This window comes from Oncorhynchus mykiss, chromosome 10, assembly GCF_013265735.2.
Source record: "Oncorhynchus mykiss isolate Arlee chromosome 10, USDA_OmykA_1.1, whole genome shotgun sequence".
Taxonomy (NCBI): Eukaryota; Metazoa; Chordata; class Actinopteri; order Salmoniformes; family Salmonidae; genus Oncorhynchus; species Oncorhynchus mykiss.
This window is the reverse complement of record NC_048574.1, coordinates 48,657,873-48,683,491: the sequence shown is the minus strand read 5'-3', so window position 1 is coordinate 48,683,491 and position 25,619 is coordinate 48,657,873. Positions and strand designations below refer to the sequence as shown.

Here is a 25,619-nt window from a genome sequence, read left to right as displayed (position 1 = left end):
ACACACACACACACACACACACACACACACACACACACACACACACACACAACTTATCTGCTTCTCTGTCTCAAGATGGATACATAAATAAGTACTGTGCTGTGCCTCCAGACCGGAGACGTTTGTGTTTGTGGATAGCAGAGTGAGCCATTACAGTCGCTGGTTAATTTAGGGCAAGGTTGTTAGCAATTGAAAGTCACCCGACTCACCAGCACTCTTGGCTGAGTGGCTGGGTAATAAATTATCCCACTCGTTCCTGTCAAAGGGGGGTGGTAGGGGGAGGGGACAGACAGGTGCTGTGGTTCTGCTCTGGTTCTGGGGGTAGATTGGTGGGTGGGTACCCACTCAGACTGAACCTGTTACTGTTACCTGGGATGTGTTCTCTCTCGGTGTCCGAGTGAGGCATCCGGGCAGGAAGGTGGAGTTGGCAGTGTTAGTGTCATGGCAGGATGCCGTTATTCCCACTCCCACACACATGGTGCATCCCGGGCCAGGGGACACATGGTGCTGCCTCCCACTCCCTAGGCCTAGTCCACTGCTGCTTCTACACATACACACAAACTGCAGAGGGTTTGGTAAGAGCCCAAACGCCTTTGTAAAAAATACAATTTGAAAAGTCTGAAAATGAAATTCAAAGGATTTTTGTGCTGGATATATTATCAGTCCCCCATTTCCAACCAATAAACGGTTAGTGATGGTTTGTGAACTCCTGAACAGAAGTATGGACTCTGACTCTGACTCTCTCTCGCTCTCTCAGCTCTTCATCTCTCCTGGTCCAGAGAAGTGTTGACCCAGTATTTCTCTCACTTAATATTCCTCATATCACTACTCAAAGGCTAATTGGGGGAAGAGATACCTCATTAAGGTTCATTTGATCTATGCATATTCATTAGCTGGAGGTTGGTGCATTAAGCAAGAAAACACACAGAGCCTCTCATCCCTTTGAACGTGTTTAGTTATGTATTTACCTGCACACTTCCTGTTTATATTTGTCCACCTAAATTGCCGTCTCCCCTTTTTTTTCCCCTCTCTCCATCAGACACAAGTTTTGAAGTGGGAATCCCCACGTGAGTTCTGTGAATTAGAACAAACTTTTCCTGAAATCAATCTTTTTTTTCTCCCATAATGTAATGGACACGTAGGTGCTCTGTGATGTTGTGCTCTGTGATGTTGTGCTCTGTGCGTTCACAGCAGTCCTTACAGACCAGAACGCTAGCTAGCTACCTTCGGGGCAGAGATCAATGCAGTGCCAGCTTTATGGGCCCGACTGCAGCTCGCAGACGGCACTCAGCGCTAATTTACATTCCTTCAATTCTTTATCTTTAGTGCTTTAGCAATTTAGTATACGTCGACTTCCACGTATGGCAGTTAAAATATAATAAAAGGACCCCCACGCACACTTCCCCAGCCCTGTTCTTCAGTTTCACTTTTATTGTCATGCTTTCATCTTCGGAAAATAATGAACATTGGCCATTCCTTCTTGACTTGGTTAAGCTCATTAAGTTCACCTTGTTTTTTTGTGTGTTTTTTTTTTTTTTTTTCCGTTGTGAGCCTGGTTTTAATGCACTTCCAGACTGTTCTCAATCCAGCCTGTCGTTCAGGGGGTTTGTCTTGTTTAAAGTCAGGGGAGGAGGGGGGGGGGGGGATGTGGCCTTCAGGATTATTTGGAAGTGGTGGAGTAGATTAATAGGTTAGATCCCAGGGGTGATGGGGGTCCAACAATGTGGGATATAGAGCTCGTACTTGGTTGTAAGGGTGCTGCACCCACAGAAGTGTTCATCTATAGCCAGTATGTCACACAGTTGTCATGGCACTTCCTTGAAAACTATCTTTAAAAAAAAAAAACATATTAAAGGGGCAATCTGTAGTTGCAGCATCCATTTTTTTGGACTTATTCATTAATGATATGAACCCATTGATTCTTGAAAAATATGACTTATGAATTCCTTATGAGCTTAGTTCAACTGTCACACCCCACCAGAACCCAAAATATACGCTTGTTTTACTCCGGTATTTGTGAACACAGTAGATGTAAACAAACAGCATCAAAACATGGTGGAAACTATCATTTTGATATCATGGATGGTCAGTCCTCGTATCTGTAACTCTGTCAGTGGATTTGAGGTGGTTACGTATCTCCAACCCCGTCCCTAAGCTTTTTACCAAAAGAGGGGTGGGGAAGATGCTTTTTTCATTGTTTCAACTGCTGATTGCCACTTTAAACGTATTAGATGAAATACAGAAAAAAAACATATAGACATGCCAATTCACTTCCAGCTTCATTTTGGCAGACTATTTTGTTAACACCAGATTTGTCAAATGTCTCATTACAACAGCTCACATCTCTTCCTAATTGGTAATTGGCAAAAACAGACATTGTTGACATACTGTAGTCTAAAGTGTGAATCTTTGAACATATAGTTCCAATTACAGAACAGTAAAAGCTCCAGCAGAAGCAGGTGTGTGTGTGTGTGTGTGTGTGTGTGTGTGTGTGTGTGTGTGTGTGTGTGTGTGTGTGTGTGTGTGTGTGTGTGTGTGTGTGTGTGTGTGTGTGTGTGTGTGTGTGTGTGTGTGTGTGTGTGTGTGTGTGTGTGTGTGTGTGTGTGTGTGTGTGTGTGTGTCGATCCGAGCAGAAAAAAGCCACCCCTGGAGTCTCTTCCTCCTGCCAATACTCTGAGTCCTGTTTGATTGGAGTATTTCTCTGAGAGCACTATAAATATCATCAAGACATTTGGTTCCCAGAGCTTTATGGCTCCCTGGGTGCCTGTTGTCAAAACCTGCCATCTTGTTGGGAATAAATAGATAGTTGGCAGGGAAGAGATCCATCTCCCTTCCTGCCCCTCCTGTGAGTTGTGCTTCATCACGACTGCTTGGTGCGTTGCAGGGCGGTGGGGGGGGGGGGGGGGCGGTATTGAATACTCTGCCTCTCTCTGCTCTGCCAGCTGCTGGAGACTGATCCTGGGTTTGTGATACACGTAAGTGCCGCTGGGGGAGTCGAATGACTGAACAGCGCCATGCATTTATCAGTCCACTTAAACACAGTGGAGCCTCTGTGCTGGAGAGCAGACTGAAGGGTGCTGTTGCCAGGTGATTACAAGTTTTTTGGGGGAGAAGAGGATGGAACACAAGGGGGCGCCATTGAGATAAGGTGCCGGGCTGAGAGGACGAGTGGACGAAGAGACTGGTTTACTTTTGAATTACACCTGACATTTTTTTTTGTTTATTATGTGGATGTCATTTAGACACAGGGCATACATTGGCGGATTTGTCCCCGGGTCTGGTTTGTAATGGAGATTAGTGAGCCTGCAAGCCAGATAGTGTAAGGATGTAGAGTGTACGACTCTTGAAAGGGCCCGGTGCAGCCCACAGAGCAGCAAAAGAAGATGGAGCAGACCAGGGAAGTGGGTCACCTGTTCTAACGCTATGTGTATCCTGTTGTATCCCATGTCCTGCTAGAGTCAAGATTATGCATTTGATATAATTAACACGTGTACCAAAATGTGTAAATATGTACCTGACATGAAACTCCCCAACCCTAATTATTCCTTTTCTGTCTGTCTTTTGATATCCAACTTGGTCGTCATTATAATTATTTACCTTCCTTGATCCTATGTAAATGCCACAGTGAGGCCTCCCCCCTCCCCCCTCTCTCTCGCTCTCTCTCTCTCTCTCTCTCTCTCTCTCTCTCTCTCTCTCTCTGCCTGCCGTTTTTGTTGTTGTTGTAGGCCTGACAATCGCATGGTACCCACCAGGGCTGGCCTAAATCACCATCTAATTGGCTGCTATTGAATATTCAGCAGACAGCTCGGCTACACATGTAGTGAAGTGAATAAACAAGTACATCACATGGAGGCAAACAGCACTGGGGGAGTCGGAGAAAATATGCTGCTGGGGGTAAATTGGGCCGGAGTACGGAGAGTGTGTCGGTGGGATATTGCTGTGGATGCTTTATAGGCTTTCCTCCTCTATGCCTATCCTTGCCTGGGCATCTGTTCGCCCATATGGTGTTATGGATATAAGAGCTACTTCTGGTAAGACTGGATGAGGAAGGTTCTCGGTGGTGGACACACAGTCGGGAATGTTCTATTCACATCTGGGACAGAGCCATTCTATAAATGACAAAGTCCTTACAGCGCCACTGTGACAGCTCTTAGAGCGTGCAGGTAAGGAACTCAGCCTTCTGGAGCAGAACACTGGAGCATTCTCTCCCCGTTTGAGTTGCTTTCCTCTCTCTGCTGAGAGCTTTGCGACGAGAGTTGATGGACTCAGCCCACTTTTCAAATAGCTCTCCTTTTGTTGAAACCCTCTGAAACCTCTGTTTTTTTCCCCCTCCTCCTTCTTTTCAGAAACATTACATTGTCTTTATTTTTAGGGGTAGCAAATAAAAGGCTTTGATTGTTAAATAATTGATTGATTCATGCGGTGAGTTAAAAGGAAACAGCGCTTCCCCCTTCTTTTTGTTTGTTCATTTATTTATTTGTTTGCTCTGTTTGTGTGTTGTGGAGGGGTGTAAGTGGAGGGTTCTGAAGCCACGTCATTGGTTCATCATGGTCCTTCAAAAGAAACCTGATTCCCAGTCAAGTGTTGTACAATAGCTGTTCCGCACCTCCCTAATGTTACAGCACAGTCGGGCTGAACGCTGTTCATGTTCTCCAGGTGGGGGACGTGTGCGCACACACACACACACACATACATACACACATACACACACCGTACGCACAGAGAACACTGTAGGCGGCATACACACCCTGCATCATTACTTGTGCGCATTACAGTGACCTGAGACAGAACCAGGGCACTTTGTAAATGTCACGGGCCAGCCCTCTCCCCCTCTTTGCCCACGGAATAAAATGAATTGAATTGTGTGCTATCAGCAGCAGCAGCAAGATAAATCTGTCGTTTAAAAGAGAGTAGTAATTAGGTGTAGAGAGCCTACTGGAGGGAGGGAGGGAGGTGCTGGGGCACACAGTAGAGTACAGAGCTGCTTTTAGGAGTAACCCAATTAATGTTTTGCATGTCAGCAATCAAGTTTTCGAGATATGTAACTTTGAAAATAAAAACATCTGGCCAGATTTCTGTATTTTGAAAGTTACATATCCTGAAAACCTGATTGCTGACATGCAAAACATTAATTGGGTCTATATCAACAATTGACTACTGAATGCAATACCAAAAGATACAGTCGTTTTGGGGTGGAGTTTCCCCTTAATGCAAGGGACCAGAGAGGCTCTGTGACAGGGGTGCAGATGAGCTGCTAAGCAGTCCTATAGAGGGCCAGGTGTGGGGGTGAGGAGGGGTGAGGAGGGGTGAGGAGGCAGGGGGAGACAAAGTCTTTGACCAGGTCCATTACAAAAGCCAAAGATGGGAACTGATGCTCTGTTTGGCAGATGCCATTTTTGAACTCTGAAAATCTTCCCACTGATTCTCAGTTTATCTAAGGATTCACCTCGCACCTCTCTCACTGTTTTTCTTCTCTCTTTTCCCCCTTTCTTTCCCTATCACTCTCTATCTCTGTCTCTCTTAACACACACACACACACACACACACAACCCTCTCCGCTTCACACTATATCTGTGTGACCTTGATCTGCGAACCACTTTCAGTCGGTACGAAAAACTTAATCACAGACTGTCAAACCGTTGGGGGGCGGGGGGGGGGGGTTCTTCTCTTTTTTTCCACCTCTCTCTCTCTCCACCTCTCTCGTTCTCTCTCCCTCTCTTTACTTTAATGCCCTTTCCAGTACAGGGGGAAATGTATTGCTTGTGGGACAGGTGGAATATGAACAATGGGCAGAATGGAGTGCAGGGTTATCTGGCCAGCCTGGGAGCGCAGCGGGAAATCGATGTGACCCGTGATACACTGTCATCACAATTCCCACCCTGGCTGTCCTATTTGTCTTGCCCCGGGAAGCCGGGATGGCTGGTGTCATCTCGCCGAGCCAGATTATCCGGGTGAATCATGGCTCGAGCCACTCTCAGGCTTCTATCTATTCTCCCCTGGACCGCGGGCCTGTCGTTCCCTCTGTGGGTGGGGGAGGGAGGGATGGAAGGAGAGGGTGGGAGGATAGAGAGGGGCTGTGGGAAGGTAAAATATGATGCTCTTTGCTGTTCGGTAGCTGTCTCCGTGGTGATACTCTGCTCTGATCTGGGGTTTGCGCTCTGCTCCTTATAGATGAACCACTCTTCAGAGAGAGGCTGTGCAGGACATACAGGCGTCCTCCTCACACACCATCGCACGCCGCTTCCCTCTCTGCTGCTTCCACTGGCTCCCATCAGCAATGCGTTTAGCTTTATTAAACTGTTCATATGGTCCTGTGAAGGGGAGGGAATGTGTGTTTGTGCATCAGTTTTATTTGAACAGCCCCGTGACGTGTGATAAAGCTGGTTGTAAAGCCCAGGTCCATTGTGTGTCGTGTTAAGCAGATGAGGCGCAGCTGGCCCTGCCCATGATGAAGCCAGGCTTTGAGAAGATGCCCCTGGGAGGACAGACCCTGCCTCCAGGCTTCCCTGCCCCCTTCCTCTTCGCCGACGGACTCAACTCTGTGGAGACTCTGCTCACCAACATCCAGGTAGAGACGCACTCTTTATGTCATGGAATAGTGGCACTGGTGGAAGTGGGTGCTGCTGTGTGGTGTTCTGTGTGAATGTGTGTGTGTGTGAGTGTGTGTGTGTGTGTGTGTGTGTGTGTGTGTGTGTGTGTGTGTGTGTTTGTGTGTGTGTGTGTGTGTGTGTGTGTGTGTGTGTGTGTGTGTGTGTGTGTGTGTGTGTGTGTGTGTGTGTGTGTGTGTGTGTGTGTGTGTGTGTATGTGTGTGTGTGTGTGTGTGTGTTATGGTGTGCTGGTGGTTAGTGGTGGAGTTGAAGGTTAAAGTGCTGCGCTCCTTTCTCTGTCCCTCGGGCGGCGCAGGGCCTGCTGAAGGTAGCGGTGGACAATGCTCGTGTCCAGGAGAAACAAGTCCAGCAGGAGAGGAAGGAGCTCAAGATGGAGCTCTACAGGGAGAGAGAGATGAGAGAGAGTCTGGAGAGACAGCTCACCTCCGAACTGCACAGCCGAGGTAAGCGAGAGAGAGAGAGAGAGAGAGAGATGCATATACCGTATATCAATGAATACATATCAATGAATTGGCGAGGACACTAGAACAGTCTTCAGCACCCGGCCTGACCCTAATGGACTCGGGAGAATCAAATGTCTACTGTTTGCAGATGATCTGGTGCTTATGTCACCAAACCAAGGAGGGGCAGCACCTAGATCTTCTGCATAGTTGCTGTCAGGTGTTTCAAAAAAGGTTTAGAAGCCAAGATTTAAAAAAAATAAATGCAAATTCTATCCAGACATCGTTGCCCTTTGGACACAAATAATGCTACCTACCTCGGCCTAAACATCAACACCACAGGTAAATTCCACAAAGCTGTGAATGAACTAAGAGACAAGGCCAGAAGGGCCTTCTACGCAATGAAAAGGAACATAAAACTCAACATACCAATTCATATCTGGCTAAAAATACTTCAATCAGTTATAGAACCCATTGCCCCTTATGGTTGTGAGGTCTGGGGTGCACTCACCAACCAAGAATTCACAGAATGGGACACACACTCAATTGCAAAATTCAGAAAATATATACTTTGTGTACAACGCAAAACCCCAATCAATGCCTGCAGAGCAGAATGAGGACTTTACCCGCTAGTTATCACTGTACTAGTCATCAACATCCAGAAAAGAGATTCAATTCTGTAACCACCTCAAAGGAAGCGATGCCCACACATTCCACCACAAAGCCCTCACCTACAGAGAAATTAACCTAGTGAAGAGCAGCTTCAGCAAGCTGGTTCTGGGGGCTTTGTTCACAAACACAAACAGAGCCCCAGGACAGCAACAACATTAGACCCAACCAGATTTTGAGAAAGCGAAAAGAGAACTACAGTATTTGACACACTGGAAAGAGTCAACCAAAAAACATAGTAAATTGGAATGCTCTCTGACCCTAAACCCGAGAGTACACAGTGGAAGAATACCTGACCACTGTGACTGAACCAAAAATCAAGAAAATCCTTAACTATGTACAGACTCGGTGCCGCCGTGGGCAGACCTGGCTCTCGAGAGAAGACAGGCTATGTGCACACTGCCCACAAAATGAGGTGGAAACTGAGCTGCACTTCCTGACCTCCTGCCCAAATGTGTGGCCACATTAGAGACACACATTTCCCCCAGATCACACAGACCCACGAAGAGGTTGAACACAAATCAAACATTGATAAACTCCCATATCTGTCAGGAGAAATACCGCAGTGTGCCGTCACAGCAGAAAGATGTGTTGCCCGTTGCCATGAGAAAAGGGCAACCAGTGGAACACAAACCACATATTCATCTGTTTATTCATCCTCCACTACTATTCGTACCACAGCTATTTGCACATTGCTAAAACACTGTACGTAGCTGATAATATAACATTGTCAGCTATAACATCGCATTTTTAAACCTTTGTTTACTGTCCATTGTCTGGTGGTTTGTCGTAAATGTTGTTTCGTGTCTTCTCACTTTTGCCTATTGTTTTTTTTCTCCCCCTTCTCACGTGCTTTGGCAATGTAAACACGTTTCCCATGCCAATAAAGCCCCATTGAATTGAGTGAGAGAAAGAGATCTGGCAGTGGGAATGAATACATGAATATATACATACAGTAAATCAAAATCCAGTCAAAGGAATATGGGCTTGCGTCTATACTGGACTTGGCACACACCCGTGTCTGATTTAGATTTGAGTTGTGCATCTTCAACCCCGGCCAAGAAATTAAGGCAATTAGTCGTCTCGGTAACAACTCCAACAATATGTACAGACACTGATTATCTATTAACCATGGCTGTTATTTCATTGCCTGTTATTCAAATGTGTATTTTAATAGAGAGGCAGTAAAGTGATGATTTGTCCAATCAGCTGTGTGTAATTAGAGGTGTTAGCAGCTCTGAGTTAGACAGGGCAGAGCTGGTGCTTCTGCATGGTGCCGTTCGTTCCTCTTTACTGGCGAACACGCTTTTTATTTGGCTGTTAATTTGGGAAGAATCGGCACCCCCAAGAGCTGCCAACTGGAGACAGCCTAGCGGTTAGCTCTGGGCTAGGCTAAGCTAGGCTGGCGCAGCTAGGCTAGCTGTTGTAGTACTGGTGAGGCAGCACTAAGGATTCACCGATGCAATGTTTTTTTTTCTCAGTTTGACTCAGTCGAGGTGAGCCTGTCAACTCACTGGCTATCTTCCCCCTCTCCGTCCCTCTGTCCCTGTGCAGCCACCATCCAGAAGCGCCTGAAGAAGGAGAAGAAGGCTAAGAGGAAACTGCAGGAGGCTCTGGAGTTTGAGTCCAAGCGTCGGGAGCAGGTGGAGCAGGCCCTCAAAACGGCCACCTCCCCAGAGAACCTCTGCATGAGTCTCAACGGTAGGCCTCAATACTCCTGCTCCTCGCCTCTTTAACTCTCCTTTCATCTAGTTTTATTATATTTTTTCACTCTCTCATCCTGTTCTTAAGTTCTTTCCCCCTGCCCTTTCCATCTCCCTCTCTCATCCCCCCCCCCCAAACTCTTTTTCTTAAATCCAGTACTTGTCTTCCTCATTCTTCTCTGTAAAGCAACGCAGATATTTTCATTCATGTCTACAGCGCAGCGGTCCTAGCGCTTATCACTTCCAGCGTATTAGCATTGTTGCCCTGGGAGGAAATGGATACAGATACTTATCATAAACGCTGTAAATGCAAACGCTTAAAACGGCAAATTGTTTTGATAGCTCCTCATTTTCAGTTGTTTATTTCTGAATATCGTACCAGGAGCAGAGAAGGGGGGTGGGGGGGGGGGGGGGGGGGACGGAATCAAGAGCACGGCACACATCTGCAAACATTTCAGAGGGCAGAGCAATTATTTCCAAGGCTGATTAAACATGCATTTATTAGAAGAAATGCATTGGGTTTTCTTTCATCTGACGTTGTTGGGGCTAATACATTATTGTGTGAACAATCAGGCTACTTCTCATGCTATTTGCAGAAAACCTATCTCAATCTTATCCCCGTTTCCGTACGATCTCAGATAAGCCCCCCCCCCCCCCCACACACACTTAAAACATCATTTGTCTCTTGGATAGAATTTCTCCTCCACCTGGTATATGTTCTTACACCGGAGACTGTCTAGATAGGTAAGATGTAGGCTAGATAGGTAAGATGTAGCAGTCCTAACTGACGGTTGTGTTCCATTTCAGAGGCAGTGATACCAGAGGTTGAGCCGGAGCATAACGGCAGCCAGCAGGAGAACTCGGCTGTACAGGGTAAGCATTAGCACGCCCTTGGTTCAAGCTCCCTCTCAGTCTCTGGGATCTAGGGGGGGTCAGGTAGCTATGACTTAGCTCCTGCGTTTGATACACCTGAGTGTACTAGACATTAGGAACACCTGCTCTTTCCATGACATAGACTGACCAGGTGAATCCAGGTGAAAGCCCTTGTTGATGTCATTTGTTAAATCCACTTCGGTCAGTGTAGATGAAGGGGAGGAGGCTGGTTAAATAAATCAAGATTTTTAAGCCTTGAGACATGGATTGCGTATGTGTGCCGTTCAGATAGTGAACGGGCAAGACAAAATATTTAAGTGCCTTTGAACAGGTTATGGTAGTAAGTGCCCGGCGCACCGGTTTGAGTGTGTCAAGACATGCAACGCTGCTGGGTCTTTCACACTGAACAGTTTCCTGTGTGTATTAAGGATGTTCCACCACCCAAAGGACATCCAGCCAATTTGACACAACTGAGGGAAGCATTGGAGTCAACATGGGCCAGCATCCCTGTGGAACACTTTCGACACCTTGTAGAGTCCATGCCCCGACGAATTGAGGCTGTTCTGAGGGGAAAGGGGGGTGCAACTCAACGTTAGGAAGGTGTTCCTAATGTTTTGTACACTCAGTGTATAACGTCATCTACGGAGTTAAGTTGTGATGCTCCAAGAAGTGTGTACCGCCAACTACATCAAGTCACTATCAGTCGACACTTGTAAAAAAAGTGTCCATTCTTTAATGCTTACCTTGTACCTATATTTGTCCTGTGTAGCAGAGAGCTTTCATTTGGGTGCTGATATCCTGCGTTTAAAAAAAAATAAAAGTAGCATTTTTACGCGACGTTGTTTGTGAACGGAGAAGGAGCAGCCCGTCATTTCACGGACCATTTTTTTGGGGGGGGTTTGGCAGGGGACGCAATCAGGACAAGCACAGGTAAGCATTAAAGATTGCATATTTATAAAGTGACCGAGTGGTAGTTCACGTTTGACATCTCCTACTTCATACTCCATTTTAAAACAGTGGATTGCGGGGTGCATCATATAAAAAATAAAAATTAAAAAAACGAGAGATTTCCAGCGCTCATAGAAAAGCTGGCAGTTACACAAGACAAACATAGGTAAGGTAAGACATTGAAGAATGGACATTTTTACAAGTAAAAGGTGACCCCGGTGTAGTTGGCGGTGCACTCCTCTGGGAGCATCACGTTGGAACCCTGGATGGAAGATATTCATACATGGATATCACCAGAGCTAGGGGGCGAGGTAGCATGGTGAAGGTACAGGGGCTTGGTATATCTCTCCATTTCCTAATATTGTCATAAAACCACAATATGTGCGCCACAAAGTACCGTTCAGATGAACTTGTTAATGTCGGAAAGTACCCTCACATGTGGAGGTCAACGTTAGAGGATTGATGAGGTTGGGGGGACGTTGTGGCCTCCACATGCTCCACACATGGGCCTTAGTGCCTCTTCATAGTACCATGTGACACAACAGCAAACACAAACCAGAGTCTCTCTCCGTCAGCAGTCCGCTCTCCGCCTGGGCCTCTTTGAAGACTCCCACCCCTCGGAATAAGATTACAAACTGATGTTGTTGCATATGCGTTTCACGCTTCCATTCTCTCCGAGTTTTGTTTGTGGAACCCCCTGCCTCTCCACCTCCGCCCTCCCATCCGATCCCCCTAAAACGCAGCTGAAGCTCTGCTTGATAAATGGAACCTATTATCAACATGTCTGAAGGCGAATTAAAGACACTCTGCCCTACGTCTTATTGAAATGTGGGCTGCGATAGGTGAATAAATACATATGTTTACAGAACATCCGGTGAGTGTGCTGCAAAGTGTTTCAGTGGAGATGAGAAGGTGGAGATTGTTTTTCTCAGAGCCAATTTCACAGTCTGCAAATAAAGGGCTCTCCATTTTTCTTGCTTCTGACAGCATCGCCACGCAGCGGAATGTTAAGGCCCTCCTCTCCTCGTATCAATAGGCTACTCCGCTCGGGGGGGGGGGGGGGGGGGGGGGGGGGGGTTGCTTTTCTAAGGACAGGGTTCATTATCAGTGTGAGGGGGTCGTCTGTAGGGTGAGGTGAGAGGGTCGTCTGAGTTGAAATCTGCGGTTCTTGGTCAGGATTATCGCAATGTGGAACCCCTCTCAGAGCTAAAACCTCAAGTCCTAACCATAACGCCAAGGGCGCAGACATACTGGTTCACAGACATGGTTCAAGGCTGGCTATGTGCTAGCCAGCACTTTAGGATTTCATTGTTAATCCCACTTACTGTTGTGTTTTCCTATCGCAACACATAATTATCTGACATTCAGCCTTGTAAATCCACGTATTTGTCCGTTACTAATGATAGTGTGGAGAAGGGGATTATGGGGCCATGGCGTTCCTGACCTTTAGGGCAGCAGGGAGAACTGCCAACGGCCATGTGAGGGACAGGCGGCGCACCTTTCCCTCACGCTCCACTGCCCTCCACAGGGCACAGGAAGAGAGAGAGAGAGGCATGGGTGACACTGTCACACTATAATCATTCCCTACCTTCAGTCATGCTCTGGAGCGGTCAGGCACCGTCCACAGCAACAGGCAGCAACAGGAGTTTTCAATTACATTTGGAGTCCTTTTCCCAAAAACCATGAATTCCTGTGTTACTGCTTAAAACGGGTCGGGTACATCTATCCTATTCCTATGCTTCGTCTGTTTGCATTGAAGGACTTTCCTTTGGCCAAAGTTTTAAAGGATAATTATCTTAGTAATATTGCATTCAAGCCTCATCACGACTGGCTGATTAGATCTGAGGTACCATTATGAAAGCATCGTTAGATCGTATCCCCCTCCTACCTATCAATGATTGCATTCACTATGTTGCAATCAATCTGAGTTACAGTGCTATTAAAATAAGCTCTGTTTCAACTGTGCCAGCTTGGAATCCCATGCTGATGTGGTGTGTTCGTCCAGTCCCAGTCCACCAGCCTGTCCATCGCCCCACTACCGCCATGCCCAGCAGAGGTGTCTGTCTGTGGGGATGCTGTGGCTGGGCACGTGAGGCCTCTCCTGGAGCTCCTGGCTGTTTGGGGACAGGGAGCCGACTGACTCTCTCCCACAGGGGCTTAAGAGCTCCAGTCAGGAGTGTGTTGTCCGGCCCCTCCACCCCCGCAGCCCACCGCATTTATCCATTACACTGGAAGGAATCTAATTACACCTCGCTTCACTCCCAAGTTGGACTTCACAGTTTTGCAAGCTTAGCACTGACAACTGATTTCATTAGGTTTGATTGTCCTTGCTGAGATCCCACTTCTGGGCCTAAAAGCTTTTTACGCTTTCTCAGGTTCCTCTGTGTGTTACGGCCTATTACGCCGACCTGCGTCTGTTTTATTAATCAAGATGAGTGGAGGTAACAGAAACTGCTGAATACAAAAGGAGGTGACATCATTTTGCAAGCCGATTAAGAGAAGAGGGGGAGAGTAAGAGAGATAGGGGGGGGCAGGAGAAAGTAATCAAAGGCAAGGACCCAGAAAGGATAGATGAGGACCTCAACACTCAAGGTGTTATTACACCAACACACTCCTGGCTTCACTCTGGCTCCTATCACAACCACTTGTTCCTCAAACAAATGGCTCAGCATCTTCAGCTACATGAATAATCTACCCCCAAATAACTCGAAATCTCATAACCTGCTTTAGTTCCAAACACGTGCTGTACATACAGCAAATGAGACCCTTAGGTACCATTCATTTCCAAAGTTTGCAACTCACTAATTGGCAACCCAATGAAAAAAGAGCAAGCAGGAACTATCAAGGTGAAGCTTTATGGCAGTCCCAGATCTGTTGTAATTAGCCAGTTTGCAGTCTATGCAGAAAAGAATGGGGCCAGAGGGCCAAAGCCGTGTTAAATATGGATTGAGCTGCTGAGGAGGGCTCCCAGAGGTGTTGCAACATACACAAACCACCCATTCTCCCTCCACACATCTATTCGATTCACACTGCCCTGCGAAGGGTTAAACATAACAGATAGAACGAATGTCACATATTGACATTGGAATACAATTAGAGAACCAGGAAGGTTTTCTCTTCTCGTCTTGACAGTACAGACAGCCAATCACCATCCTTTTCTCTCTTTCTGGGCCTCGTCCTCCAACACCACCGAACATTGCTCCCCCCCCCCCCCCCCACACTTCTTGATGATGGTCCGTCGTATTTTCTATTTTCCCAGAACCCATTTCAAACATGCAGAACCACTCTCCTTAGCACAGCACAGCGATTGCCCATTCTGTCTCTCTCTCTGTCTCTGTCTCCAGTGAGAGGAGCTGACGGGGGTTTACTACCCCATGTAGAGATTAACATGCAGCTGCCGACTCCAGTCACTTCGTTATCCAGCTGTTTTTCTTTCAGCTGTCCCCTCCTGTTGACAACTAACACTAAATGATTAATCACCCATATTATTCCTGATGCACATTTGATTAAAGGAGATACTAAATCCATTGGTTGCTCTTGAACTTTTGTTCTCGTGCTTGTGGAAAAGTTGGGAAATCACAAACTCAGTTTCACATGATTTGAAATATATACACACTCTGGAGAGTAAACAACCTTCCTAGAGAAACATCTTTATTTACACTCCCCTTTGAACAGTGAAGTTAAAAGTTGTACTTTTGGTTTTATACTCCAGCATTTTGGATTTGATATGAAATGTTTCATATGAGACAACACTACAGAATGTCAGCTTTTATTTGAGGGTATTTTCATACATATCCGTTTTACTGTTTAGAAATGAAAGCACTTCATGTACTGTATCTATATTTATAGTGTATTAAAGTAGTCAAAAGTTTAGTTATTGACTACATCAAGCTTGTGATTGATTATACAATCTTGTTGGATGCATTTGCGATTGTTTTGGTTGTGTTTTGGGTTATGGCAAAATGTGTAGAATTGCACGAAATTAGCTTTAAAACAGCAACATTTTCTCTCCGCCTTATGGCAAAAGGTGTAGAATAGCTTGAGATTAGCTATAAAATGGCGGTATGACACTGAGTAAATATGGGTGGATGGAGCACTTGATTAACTGATGTTTCTTTGTTTCCGTAACAGAGAACAGACCCTACACCAAGCCTCCCATAATGTACTGAGAGAGACCTCCAGCTTCTCTAGACCTGGCCCAGGGCTGTCGCTGCAGGCTTCCCCAGAGACAGAGCCCTTGGCTGGGAGAGGACGAGTGGAGAAGAGGGATGACTGGAGGGAGGAATGGATCCCCTGAAACTCATGTACAGGACTGCAGAGAGGGTGTGGTGGGGCGAGAGGCAACACTGGAGTGCCACTTATTGCTGCCCCATCATCTCACTTCAGCTACTTGTAAAAAAAAATCTCTCTATTTGACTTGTTTTGACTACTTTTGTTCTACCCTCTTTGAGAGAAAAAAGTAAGGACCATTGAAAATAAAACTGTCTTGGATTTCTCTCTACTCCCTGTGAAGCACATACAGAAGCCTATCCTCCTTCTCTATCCTATTTCTCTCCAAGCCGATTTTCCTCTGGTTATTATTATTATTATTGTTATGAATTATTATTGCTATTATTATTCTCGTTATTAGTTGTTGATTCCTCCAATGCCCCAATAGCACAAGTCTTGCAGCGCATATATAGGATCATATCTTCCTAAAGCTCAAAAGTCTGAAGGAGGATATGAAATGTCAAATTCAAGACAAAGATGTGCTTCTCTTCTTCTATCCCGTTCATCATCAAGTAAAAGGGACTCAAACGGTTTCTGAATTTCTACGCTTTTCCCCCTCTTTTTTCCGGGGTGGATGGGGGAGGGGGGGGGGGGGGGGGGTTATTGTTGAAAAATGTCACTACTGTCTGTTGACTTAGAAATGTGTCCGCTCCCTGAACTGCATTGTTCCAGTGTTTATTTTGTGTGTTTTTACTCAAAGCTCAGTCTGGATACAAAGAAAGAGATATTGAGTTCTATCCTATAGAGCCCTTCCTCCTGTAAAGGTTTCTCTGTTGCTGTGTTCAGTTCAAAGGTTCTATTGCTGTTATAAATACAGTATTACAGTAACCCCTGTTCTGTTTACCCCCCCCCCCCCCCCCTTCGTTTTTAGACATGTAAAAAAAAAAATGCTTTAGCGTTTGCTATTCTGACGTCGTAATAAAGTGGATACATTTTTAGTGAGAAAAAAAAAACGAAAGTAAAATGAAATACCCCAATGCACATCCGATGCAAGCATGCATGTAGATACGACACTGGTAAAAAGTTACACTTGCTGGTTTAAAAAAGCTGCCAATTTAAATATATTTTTAAAGAATTTTGGGGAATTTCATTATTACCATGATCACAACCAGGCAGCTATCTAAAATTGTTGACCTTGTTTTAATGATAATAGTATCACATCACAGCCTTGCACATAACACAAAAACAATAAAACATACTTCTGGACATCGTGGTCGATTTGTTAGTTTTTTTTGTTGGTTTGGTTTGGTTTTTAGTAATAAAGTTCTAGATTCAGAGGTGTTTTGTTGACGTTTTCTGTGTCCTCTGTTTCACTGCTTTCTGGGGGTCTGTCTGAGGTAGCAATAACACCACAACTCCAAAGAAATGATTCTCCCTGCGTGAGTGAGTGCCGCACTAAAGCGTATTTCTTCTAGTGCGTTGAGTGAGAACCTTTTGGGAGGGTGAGGCAAAGAGAGAGCGATGGAGAGCGGCCAGCTATAGTCCCATGGTGTGAGGAGTGAAGGAGCCCTGGGGGAGTCCTGTCGACTTTCCGGCAGAGAGCCTTACTGGAAGGACGAGGAGGAGGGAAGAGGGGGTGCTTTGCACTTCAATTAGAGACAGGTCGTTTGATCTGCTTCTGATTGCCCTTCCTCACTTAAAGCTTTATGTAAAGTAGTCAAAATGCTTAATTAATGATCAGTGATTTCTTTAATGAAAAGACAATTGCTGTAGAGGGCTATTTGATCAGTGGAATTAAAATGGAAAATTTGCATTATTTTCATTATAAAACATAGGATTTGATTAACACTAACAAGGAGAGGGGAATCAAACAAGGAGTTGCGACCTTGACTTGTGGGGCAGGTGCATTTTTTTTCCCTTCCACGCTCACTATTTTTCTTCGAGCGTAATCCATAACAGCAGATCCATGTCAATTAAGAATATTGGTCTCTGGGATGAAATATGAGCGGAAACCTGGATCGATGTCACTTAACCTCTCTGCAGAGGAATTGTTTGGACAGATCTTGCCACTGTAGCCCTGAACGATTGCCTGTCATCAATACACGGTGTTGGAACACAGCCTGGTTTCTACTTGCACAAGGCTCTCCTTGGGTTAGCGCTCTACTCCAGTATTGACAAGTGAACCAAAGCTGTTTTCGCATGTTCACCATCTCTCAGATGTCGTTCCTCAGGGTCACCGGCCCGCGTGTGAAGAGATGGTGATGAGGCTGTGACGGAAACACAAACGGGGAGAAATACAAAAGCCTGTTCCCACCTGACATCTTCAAATCAATACAGTAGAAATCAATAATCAAATGCATTGAAATTAGCTGAGATACACGGTGTATGCACCACAGTTGTCAGCAGCGGTCGACTGACGATACGGGAATTGGCAAGCACTCCCCACTTGGTACACCCAGTCATTTCAACATGGACATTTGGGTAATATTTCAGCCTTTATTTACACACTCAAAAAGACAGCCAGAAGTTTTTGGAATTCCCAATGTGTTATCACCGCGATTTAAAACCATTTGAAAGCACAACAAAGTTCAAATGGGAACACAATGTCAGATATTCTGCATTTTATACAACAGCTTAATGTGTTATCAGTTTGCTTCATCTAATAGCCGAACCAACTGGCCTGGATTGTGGTTGAGATTACATTAAAAGTACAAAAGTTCATGATTCTGGCAATTGTGAAGATCTCCACAGACCTTTGCATGCTATCGTGAACATCAACACTTTCTATGATTACATAAGAACACATACATAGGTACAGTACACTCAAAATGTGGCCATGGAAGTGTTTACAGTATTTATTTAACTTTAAAATGTGTAACATAAGTTTGTAAGATAGCCTTAACTGTATTACAAAAGTCATATTGAATTATGTTTGGTTGATAACACAACCAAATATCCACATTTGAAGAAGATCTAATGCTTGGATAGTTTCACCTGAGACACTGGCTTAGTCCTGTTGTTTAACGGTTATTGTTGGTTTAGTTGGAGACGTGAATCCAACATATAAACTGTTAACTTATCGAGATGCTACTAGGCTATGCACTGTATTGCAAAAGTGATGTTGAATTGTGTATGGTTGTCAATGCAACCAAATATCAACATTTGAAGGAGACATATATTTTGTGCCACTGACTTAGGGCTCTATTCAATCCGTAGCGCAGAAAATCCACTTTAAAGTGCGATTGACAGTTAAAGGCAATGTTCCCGCAGTTGCGGAGACTGCATTCACGGTAAACGATGCATATGTCGGCTAAATCAGAAATGACCTTCACATTTGAACGTGTATCTTTTCCGTGTTACGGATTTAAATTAATTTTGATTTGATTAATTCTTTAACTTTGATTTTTTGGGTTGAGATGGAGACCAAACTAAAGCTTGAAACCCTATAGACCTATATGTATTGTCTATTTTAAGTTGAACCCTGGTTTGAATTGTTGATGACTTCACAAATACTACATATACAGTTGAAGTCAGAAGTTTACATACACCTTAGCCAACTACATTTAAACTCAGTTTCACAATTCCTGACATTTAATCCAAGTAAAAATTCCCTGTCTTAGGTCAATTAGGTTCACCACTTTATTTTAAGAATGTGAAATGTCAGAATAATAGCAGAGAGAATGATTTATTTCAGCTTTTATTTCTTTCATCACATTCCAAGTGGGTCAGAAGTTTACATACACTCAATTAGCATTTGGTTGCATTGCCTTTAAATTGTTTAACTTGGGTCAAATGTTTCAGGTAGCCTTCCACGAGCTTCCCACAAAAAAGTTGGGTGAATTTTGGCCCATTCCTCCTGACCGAGCTGGTGTAACTAACTGAGTCAGGTTTGTAGGCCTCCTTGCTCGCACACGCTTTTTCAGTTCTGCCCACAAATTTTCTATGGGATTGAGGTCAGGGCTTTGTGATGGCCACTTCAATACCTTGACTTTGTTGTTCTTAAGCCATTTTGCCACAACTTTGGAAGTATGCTCGGGGTCATTGCCCATTTGGAAGACCCATTTGCCACCACGCTTTAACTTCCTGACTGATGTCTTGAGATGTTGCTTCAATATATCCACATAATTTTCCTCCTCATGACGACATCTATTTTGTGAAGTGCACCAGTCCCTCCTGCAGCAAAGCATCCCTACAACATGATGCTGCCACCCCCGTGCTTCACAGTTGGCATGGTGTTCTCCGGCTTGCAAGCATCCCCCTTTTTCCTCAAAACATAACGATGGTCATTATGGCCAAAGAGTTCTATTTTGTTTCATCAGACCAGAGGACATTTCTCCAAAAAGTACGATCTTTGTCCCTATGTGCAATTGCAAACCGTAGTCTGGCTTTTTTATAGCGGTTTTTGAGCAGTGACTTCTTTCTTGCTGAGTAGTCTTTCAGGTTATGTCGATATAGGACTTGTTTTACTGTTGATATAGATACTTTTGTACCTGTTTCCTCCAGCATCTTCACAAGGTCCTTTGCTGTTGTTCTGGGATTGATTTGCACTTTTCGCACCAAAGTACAATCATCTCTAGGAGACAGAACGCGTCTCTTTCCTGAGAGGTATGACAACTGCGTGGTCCCATGGTGTTTATACTTGCGTACTATTGTTTGTACAGATGAACGTGGTACCTTCAGGCATTTGGAAAATGTTCCCAAGGATGAACCAGACTTGGAGGTATACAATTTTTTTTCTGTGATCTTGGCCGATTTCTTTTGATTTTCCCATGATGTCAAGCAAAGAGGCACTGAGTTTGTAGTTAGGCCTTGAAATACATCCACAGGTACACCTCCAATTGACTCAAATGATGTCAATTAGCCTATCAGCAGCTTCTAGCCATGACATCCTTTTCTGGAATTTTCCAAGCTGTTTAAAGGCACAGTCAACTAAATGTATGTAAACTTCTGACCCACTGGAATTGTGATACAGTGAATTATAAGTGAAATAATCTGTCCGTAAACAATTTTTTGAGAAATTACTTGTGTCATGCAGAAAGGAGATGTCCTAACCGACTTGCCAAAACTATAGTTTGTTAACAAGAAATTTGAGGAGTGGTTGAAAAACTAGTTTTCATGACTCCAACCTAAGTGTATGTAAACTTCCGACTTCAACTGTCGCCTAAATAGTATAATTTATCATATAGGACTTAGTATGGTTACATTTAATTTGTTAATCCTACCCTTTGGAATGACTTCGATAGCAACAGTGAATCTATTTGGGTATTAAGAGATCTCTCAATAATCATTGTCACAATAGCATATTGGTAGAAGTCATTGGTAGAAGTCATATCTAAGCTGGGCATGGTTAAAACCTTGGATGAGAGACCAAATGGATAACTGTGAATAGATCAACTCTCCAGTAGGAGATGCTACACATCCTATATTTTTTTTATGATAGTGGATATAACGTTAAAGATCTGATGCTGTTTCAAAAGGTACAAATTCAACATTTTATACAAGGTTTGTGTATGTTGAAAATTGGTTACCATGACATAAACCTGTGGTTGAAATGTCACCTCTAAAACAACAGTGTGTGACTTCTTGCAAATCCAAGGTATTTTCTGCATAGCTTCCACGTCACAATACCTTGACAAATTACACTGAAGAAAAATATAAAAGCAACAATTAAGAGTTACAGTTCATATAAGGGAATCAGTCAATTTAAATAAATTAGGCCCTCATCTATGGATTTCACATGACTAGGAATACAGATTTCTCTGTTGGTCACATATCCCTTAAAAACAAGGTAGTTCGTGGCTCAGAAAACCAGTCAGTATCTGGTGTGACCACCATTTTCTTCATGCAGCGCAACCTCTCTCCTTCACATAGAGTTGATCAGGCTGTTGATCGTGGCCTGTGGAATGTTGTCCCACTTCTCTTCAATAACTGTGCAAAGTTTCTGGATATTGGTGGGAACTGGAACACGCTGTCGTATACGACGATCCAGAGCATCCCAAACATGTTCAATCGGTGGCACTGTTACGCACGCCTCTATGAAGAGGGAACGCGACACCCTGCTACAACTAAACTCTCTGTGAAGTGAAAGAGGTATGGACTGTAGGTGCGAGTAAGGATGACAGACGTAAACGGTACCACATTCTAAGGACTTTATTCCTTTACGCGGTAATATGGGGAAAAGGGGCTGGACGGAACCAAAGCAAAGAAAGTAAATCTCAAAGCCCCCCCTCTCCTATCTTACCTGCCTACCCCCTACTTACCTAATTTAGCACCTCCTAGTGCCCTAACCAAAATACAGGGGGCGGTCCGCCCAGGTCTTACCTATTGTGCATAGACAGTGAATATACTACGGGTATATGTATGCCCGCGGGCCTCTTGTCTAAGCACTCCCAAGGTGCCTTCCCCTTCCCCCCTGGGAACAAATGAAACAGAATATTAAACAATTTTACAAACAAACTAAGAAACAAAGGACATCAACTAAGCTCTACCTGAGCAACAAACTCACAGAACATACCAACTTCCCAGCAATGAACTCCCATCAAAATTATCTAGCAAAATCTCTGCAATGACCTCTGCAATGACCTCAGCAAATCTCTATCACAATCCCTACCTCCAAATCTATCTCTCCTGAACAGAACACTGGCTTTTATATAGCTTCAGAAGGAATGGGTAATTGGAGACAGCTGTGTCTTGACGAGGGGGCGGGGTTAGCTCTACAATTAGCCCTGGAGTCGACCAATCAGCTGCTTGAGGGATTTCAGGAAGCCATTTCCTGAAATAAAACACATGCAAATACACAAACTACAACACATAAACTGGGGAACGTAACAGGCACGTCTGGTGAGTATGCAGGCCTTGGAAGAACTGGGACATGTTCAGCTTCCAGAAATTGTGTACAGATCCTTGAGACATGGAGCCGTGCACTATCATGCTGAAACATGAGGTGATGGTGGGGGATGAATGGCACGACATTGGGCCTCAGGATCTCGTCACGGTATCTCTGTGCATTCAAATTGCCATAGATAAAATGCAAGTGTGTTCATTGTCCATAGCTTATGCCTGCCCATACCATAACGCCACCACCACCATGGGACACTCTGTTCACAACGTTGACATCAGCAAAACGCTCGCCCACACGACGCCATATGCCCGGTACAGCTGAAACCGGGATTCATCCGTGAAGGGCACACTTCTCCAACATGCCAGTGGCCATCAAAGGTGAGCATTTGCCCACAGAACTTTTCGAAGCCAAACTGCAGTCAGGTCAAGACGCTGGTGAGGATGACGAGCACGCAGATTAGCTTCCCTGAGACGATTTCTGACAGAAATTCTTTGGTTGTGTAAACCCACAATTTCTTCAGCTGTCCGGGTGGCTGGTCTCAGCCGATCAGGCAGGTGAAGTGGCCAGATGTGGAGGTCCTGGGCTGGTGCTGTTACACGTGGTCTGCGATAGTGAGGCTGATTGTACGAACTGCCAAATTCTCTAAAACAACGTTGGAGGTGGCTTATGGTAGAGAAAGGAACATAAAATTATCTGGCAACAGCTCTGGTGGACATTCCTGCAGTCAGCATGCCAATTGCACGATCCCTTAAAACTTGAGACATCTATGTATGGCATTATGTTGTGTGACAAAACTGCACATTTTAGAGTGGCCTTTTGTGGTCCCCAAAACAAGGTGCATCTGTGTAATGATCATGCTGTTTAATCAACTTCTTGATATGCCACACGTCAGGTATTATCTTAGCAAAGGAGAAATGCTCACTAACTGGGATGTAAACAAATTTGTGCACAAAATGTGAGAGAAATAAGCTTTTGGTGCATATGGAAAATTTCAGGTATCTTTTATTTCAGCTCATGAAACATGTGACCAACACTTTACATGTTGCGTTTATATTTTTGTTCAGTGTACATTGAAACAACATTAATTCAACCAGATTGTGCCCAGTGGGTCATATCTACTTTATTGTTGACCAAAATCCCAGCCTTATTGACAAATTCTTAAATTAGATTGAAATTATGGCAGAGGCAGCATTGGAATTTCAATTTAATTATATAACTTGTCAATCCGTCCTCAAAACAAGATAAAGCATGCGTAAATAATGATCAAGAACATGTTTCGCCTCACTAATTCTCCTCCCATTGGTGCCATGCCTACCCAGTCTCCACCACGAGATAATGGTTCATAGTGGAATGAGAGAGATGGACTTTGGCAAAGGGAAATGGTTTAATTGGATGCATTGGCACATGTTATATCCTCCAACCAGCCAGCGCCACACCACAGCTGTCTCAGCTGTCTCCCTACTGGTCTGGTGTACGGAGGCCTGGGAGGAGGCCTGGGAGACAGAGAAGGGATCAGATGGTCTTCAGTCATTGCTTGGGGAGAAATAAGTCCCATGAGACTTCACCATTCAGAGACTGTACAACAATTCAGCACAAGTGTCTGTGGCTGGTTTGTGGTGTGATATTTACAGCGGGCAGATTGTTTCCCCACACATATAATGTCATGTGTTCCTTATATTTTCTTCTCACACACAAACCAACAGACATGTACACACACACACACACACACACACACACACACACACACACACACACACACACACACACTATAGACATACAGGTAAAACAATACCAAACCACCCGTTGTTTTTGTCATGCCATTGAAAATATTTTTTAGCACTAAATTGAGGCCATTTAACTTTAAATAAACACAAGCAGATAAAGCTTTGAAAAGCAGCCCACTGAAGGGCCTGTCTACAGGGTGTCTTTGGAACTAATGATTACCTTCAGGCCCCATTAAAAAACAGCCAGTAAATTTCATTACTAGACGGAATAGTGAATAATAGGTGTGTGGGTTTTGAAGAGAAAGCAGTCTAGAAATGTTTCCTCTCTAGTTACCCCCCCACCCCCCATCCCAATAAGTGAGTAGATGAGGTAATGGAGGAACTGTTTACTGTAGTTTGTTTATCCATTTGGAGCAGACAAACATCCCCACGTTAATGATTTACAGATTAGATCTCAACTACAAACGGGAGGGTGACTGCATTATAATAAAGCTGTTGATAGAAATGTCTCTTAGAGACTGTCAAGATGGTTGGATGGGAATTTGTAAAATAACGACGTGTTTAGGTCATTCCTTTGTGTGTGTGTGTCTTTGCCTGTACATGTTGTGTGTTGAGAACGACTGAATTCAAGTTTCAGTTATGAGAGGTGAGGTCGAGGATGGCAAAGGGCACCTGAAGTGTGCTAATGTTCACTTTATTTTTCTCTCACTTGAACCAGTCCAGGCTATTTTTACTGGGTCGGCCCTCGTATGGGGAACGCCATGTAATGAAGCATGGAGCCAGAATTGGGCTACACCACAGCAGGAAAATGTCAAGTCGCATCCCGCTGCTCTCAGAAGCATGAATCACACACTGTAGGCCTACTATTTCCCAGAGAACACACACGCACACACACCTTTACACACCGAGTTGGAAAAGGGACAGGGGAGAAGAGTTTGACCTTTCTATGCTTTTTTTTTTATTTTTACCTTTGCTTGCAAAAAAAAAAAAGAGATTACACTCCAGACATGGGCCTATGACAGTACATCTACAGTATGTATGATGTTGCCCTCTTGTTTTAGTCTCTCTCGTGTGTGTGTGTGCGTGCGTGCATGCACGGGTGCATGTATGAAGTGTCCAAGTAAAATATTTATTTTCGCAAGTTTATGTTGCACATTTTATTCGTGTTCTATAGAGTGTGTACGTGCAGGTGTGTGTACGTGTGTGTAGGTCTCTGTACACCGGAGCGATCTGGGAGCGTGAAGAACGACTTGGCCTGCACTTCTCCGTTATACATTCTCACAAAGAGCTGATATGGCGGGACAGTGGGTTGGAACGGCCCCTGGTTCCCAGTGCGTTGTATGCGGCTGTCACCCTGTGATAAATGACATCATCACCACAAAACCAAACAGCACCAACACTCTCCAACCAGCCTTCCCACCATATTAACACGTGTTTATTCCTGCTCTCCCACTCAGTAGATGGGAATGGTTTGAACAAGCCTGCTGGCCCGGCGGAGATGTCTGCAGGCGATAACGCTCTGGTCAGCAGCTCTGGAGAAGAGAGGGCTTTCCTCTCTCCGCTCTGTTCACTCCTCTAAGGCCTGGCTGGATATCCTGCCTGG

General features: G+C 44.6%; 1 protein-coding gene across 8 annotated transcripts in view; it reads left to right on the top strand.

The window, feature by feature from the left end:
• dacha (dachshund a) overlaps positions 1-16,786 on the top strand; it is a 128,615-nt gene extending 111,829 nt beyond the window's left edge. For 4 of the 8 annotated variants that reach the window (XM_036933283.1, XM_036933285.1, XM_036933282.1 and 1 more), the window contains exons 8-12: positions 6,420-6,568; positions 6,896-7,052; positions 9,273-9,419; positions 10,229-10,294; positions 15,374-16,786. In XM_036933283.1, coding sequence (XP_036789178.1) covers positions 6,420-6,568; positions 6,896-7,052; positions 9,273-9,419; positions 10,229-10,294; positions 15,374-15,411 — 557 coding nt within the window. In that variant the 3' untranslated portion in view covers positions 15,412-16,786. The remainder of the gene's footprint in view (positions 1-6,419; positions 6,569-6,895; positions 7,053-9,272; positions 9,420-10,228; positions 10,295-15,373) is intronic. The other 4 variants (XM_036933280.1, XM_036933281.1, XM_036933286.1 and 1 more) reach the window with 4 other exon arrangements.
• The last annotated feature ends 8,833 nt before the right edge of the window (positions 16,787-25,619 follow it).